General features: G+C 44.8%; 1 protein-coding gene across 1 annotated transcript in view; it reads right to left on the bottom strand.

Moving 5' to 3' along the window:
- The window catches only part of LOC102035332 (p53 apoptosis effector related to PMP-22-like), a 13,635-nt gene extending 10,603 nt beyond the window's left edge, over window positions 1-3,032 (bottom strand). Inside the window, exons 1-2 of the mRNA XM_005420135.3 lie at window positions 3,023-3,032; window positions 97-328 (exon numbers count right to left, since the gene is read on the bottom strand). Coding sequence (XP_005420192.1) covers window positions 97-328; window positions 3,023-3,032 — 242 coding nt within the window. The remainder of the gene's footprint in view (window positions 1-96; window positions 329-3,022) is intronic.
- Window positions 3,033-3,773: the final 741 nt, after the last annotated feature.

A 3,773-nucleotide genomic window follows, 5' to 3' on the forward strand; every position in this document is an offset into this window, starting at 1 on the left:
GGCAGCCCCGACCGGTGGGGCCGGCGGAGAGCGCGGAGGGAGCGGGGCCCAGCCCGCTCCGCTCGGCCCGGCCCCGCTCGGCCCGCCCGGGCTCACCCTCGCACTTCTCCTCCCGCTGTCCGCTCCGCCGTCGTGGCACAGACACCGCAAAAAACGCAACCGCAGCGAAAAACCTTGCGGTTCTCGGGGTTCCACCAGCCCTGCCTTCCTCGTGGGGACTGGAGATCATCGTCCTCCTCTCTGATCGCTGGATAGACCGACCAGCATTGCCCAACACTGATAATACTGATGGTGTTAGCCACCGCAGGTACCAAAAGCAAAAAGTTGCCTTTGAGGTTGACAAAAAAAGAGACACCTTAAAGAAAGGTGTCATTTGAGGATGGGAATATGACATTATTAACTAGGAAACCATCATTTGTTTCATGTCACACTCAGCATTAAACAAATGCATGTTTCCTAATAGCCATCTAATGAGCACTTTGTTTCATTGCCCTTGTTTCATTGCACTTGTGCTCTGGCTTCCAAGCAGGCTGTTCTGGGCACTGGACAAAGCCCAGCAGTGGCACCCAGGACCCATCCACCCTGATCCTTTCCCATTCTGGAAAGGAAATGCACCCCAAGATGCCAGATGACCAAAATGAATGTTTTTTGAATGACATGGCATGAATGAACACCCAAAATTTTGGTCATAGGAGAAGCACTTCTCCACAATAAGATATCTACATATCCCATCATGTCACTCTGTTGCCCAGCATCAAAGCAAACTCATTGTCTGAGCAGTCACGTGCCCATGAGAGGACAAGAGAAATGTGTGTTTTGGGCACACAACTCACACGCATTTGATTGAGTCCTGGAGCAGCTTCCAGGCCTCACCAAAGAAGACATTAGGAAGACAAATCTCTGAGATATGAAGGACTGAAAATAATAGTGGGTGAGGGGGATTACATGTGCTCCATGGAGAATGGGAGCATATGAGTTCTTATTATATATACTGTATAAATGGGATTTTGTCACACCTATGTCATGTATAATTAAACTGTGCCCAATGCCAATTCCTCAAAAGATACTCATGGGAGGTGTCCTGTGAGGAGTGATGGTCAACCTCATCTAAGTGCTGATTGCTGGCAAATATTCAGTAATGGATTAAGATGCTAAAACCAGAACAATAAGATGATATCACTATAGACAAGTTGCAAAAATCTGAGGCAGGGTACCTCAAATCATGTGGAGTTTCACCAGCTCTCTCAACATCCTTTTGATGTTCATTCCCACTGTTCAGAATTAATTCCAAATTCATAATAAAGTAGAGCCATAAATAAAATTTGCTAGAACTACTTGCAAGCCTATGTTGTCAGCACACAGGTTTTGCATGCTGGAGAAGTAATGGCAGAACTAGGCACTATGATCCTCTCTTTTTGTCACCACAGCAGAACTTCGTTTGTCCAGTGCCAAACAGTGATTTTCCAGCAGTCTCACTATCAGTACTCAAGTCACCTCAGAAGGAGATTTCTGCTCAGAAGCAGAAAGTGTTTTTTTCAGAAATTCTGCAGAAAGTATTTTCTTCAGAAATTGAGTGCTGTTGGAAGAGAAGTGAGAGCCAATTTCATCCATTGATGAAATGCACCACTCAGGAAAGTGCTGTCTTCGTTATAAAGTCAAAAGTAAGAGAGTTCCCCCAGTTCAGACAGGAGTATAGAGCTGGCTCCAATTTTTAGTAATTGTGTTGCTTGGTTTCCCAAGGCTGTCCTACACCTGGAGTGCCTCAGTGCCCAGATGCTACAGGGGTGTGATGAGAAGCTCTGAGGGCAGCCTCCAAACCCGCCTCTGGCATTAGTGCCTTGTGTTGCCTATGGCCTATCCTCCTACTCCCTGTGATGCCATGAAGAAAGAAATGCCATCTACTCTTTTCTTTTTAAATCCTTGGCTTTTCAACAACTAGGAAATCCAGCTGAAGTTAAAAGATAATGTGCCAAAGATTCCATTCTGTATGAGTGAGGGCCTATAACACAGTCAATGAAGTTGTCTGCCTTCAGTCCCAATGACACTTGGATTTATTAGCAAAGCGATCTAGCGAACTAACAAACCAGTGCCTCTGCAGCAAAACAGGCAGCTCCAGAAACATATGCAGCTTTTCTCACCTCTGGGCTGTATAACCCACATCTTCCAGAGACCAGATGGTAGGAGTCAGCTCTGTGGGGCTGCATGATACACGCATGAAAAACAAGTAGTGCTGTGATTATGAGAAAAAGATGCCCTAATACATAACAAAACAAACAGGAGGTTTGCTTTCCCAAACACCAAACCAGCCTGAATGTAACTGGGCATTCTGGATCAAGCTGCACTGACAAATCTACATTATCTTCAGCTGTGAACACAGCTACATGTTCTGTACTAATGAAAATAAGAACACTTTCCACAGTTTTATCTTTGGCCATGTTAAAAAGCATTGCAAGCTTCTTTCACCACCACTACCCTTACCTTTATTTATTTATTTATTATGCAAATAATAAATTAATTTCATAATCTTTGCGGCCCTATAGAAATATTTTTTCTCTGCAGTGTAACAAGGGATATGCCTCTCTAGCAGGCAGTACTTTACATGTAGTAAATCATTTACTGGTGCTGGCAATCATTCACCTAGCTATCAGAGAAAACCAAGTAGCACTGAGAGAAGGTCAGGGATCCGCTCCAGCCCAGACAGGTATGGCTGGGCTCTCACAGGCTTTGAAATACACTAGTGGGAATCTACAGGCTGGTTGCCAAGAGTGCATTTGGGGTGAGGGGAGGGGAGTGGGACACATAGTGGTTAGCACGGTGCCAAGGCCATCCCTCTGCCCTGCACAGTCCCCTCAGGGTCTGGGTACTTTCCTTTATCCATTTTACGTGGCTGGTTTTTTCCAGCCTGTTTACCTCTCAGATAAAAAAAAATCAGAAAAAACAAGTCCACAGACTGAATATCTGTTGTAAGTCCAATTCCTTTGTGATTCATGGGTGTTGTCCTTCAGCAGCGTCTTATGCTCACTTTCCTCCATGTCCAAGTGCCCCAATTCTACTTAATCACTCTTCAGGCATCACAGCCACCTAATTAACATCACCTAAACAGGGTAGTCACTCAACCCATAAAACAGGACAGGCATGGGATGTAATTTGTATAACCCACAACAACCACTCCATCAGTGTTTCCAGATCTAACTTCAATTTCCTCATGTGTGCTCAAAAGCTGCCATTATGTGAATTTATAACAAAGCAATTTTTCTGGCCAGCTCTTGTTAGTAGCCCTTAACTCAGTTTACATTACAGACTCCTCTGGGGCTGGCATACATGAAATGAGCTGCCTGCCTGCAATTGATGTGCCGTGGAGCCTACTTCAAAAGCCTTGTGGAAATACTAGGGAAACAGTTCAGCCTGCAGAGGTGTGACTAACCCTTTCTCATTCCTGCAAGGGACAACTTGTGTGACTCCATCAGCCTGAGATGACCTAAAATTTAGAAATAAAAGGGTAGTAGACAGTCCTCCTGTGCATGCAGTGCTTATAGTTGCCATACGGTAGTGAAGATGCACATGTGCTTGCCAACTCAAGTTTTCTACATTTAAGTTGTGTGAAGATCTCTCTATTGTCCTGAAGTTGCACTGGCTGAAATTCTTCTTCTAGTAAAGGAAATGTCAGAATCCCAGTTGGTAGGGATTTTACCCCAAAGCTCTCTAAAGACCTCAGGCTCACTTAGATCATACCCACAGAATAATGAGGGTCTCCAGACAAGTAAGTTCTGTGG

This window comes from Geospiza fortis, unplaced genomic scaffold (genome assembly GCF_000277835.1).
Source record: "Geospiza fortis unplaced genomic scaffold, GeoFor_1.0 scaffold162, whole genome shotgun sequence".
In the NCBI taxonomy this organism is placed as follows: domain Eukaryota; kingdom Metazoa; phylum Chordata; class Aves; order Passeriformes; family Thraupidae; genus Geospiza; species Geospiza fortis.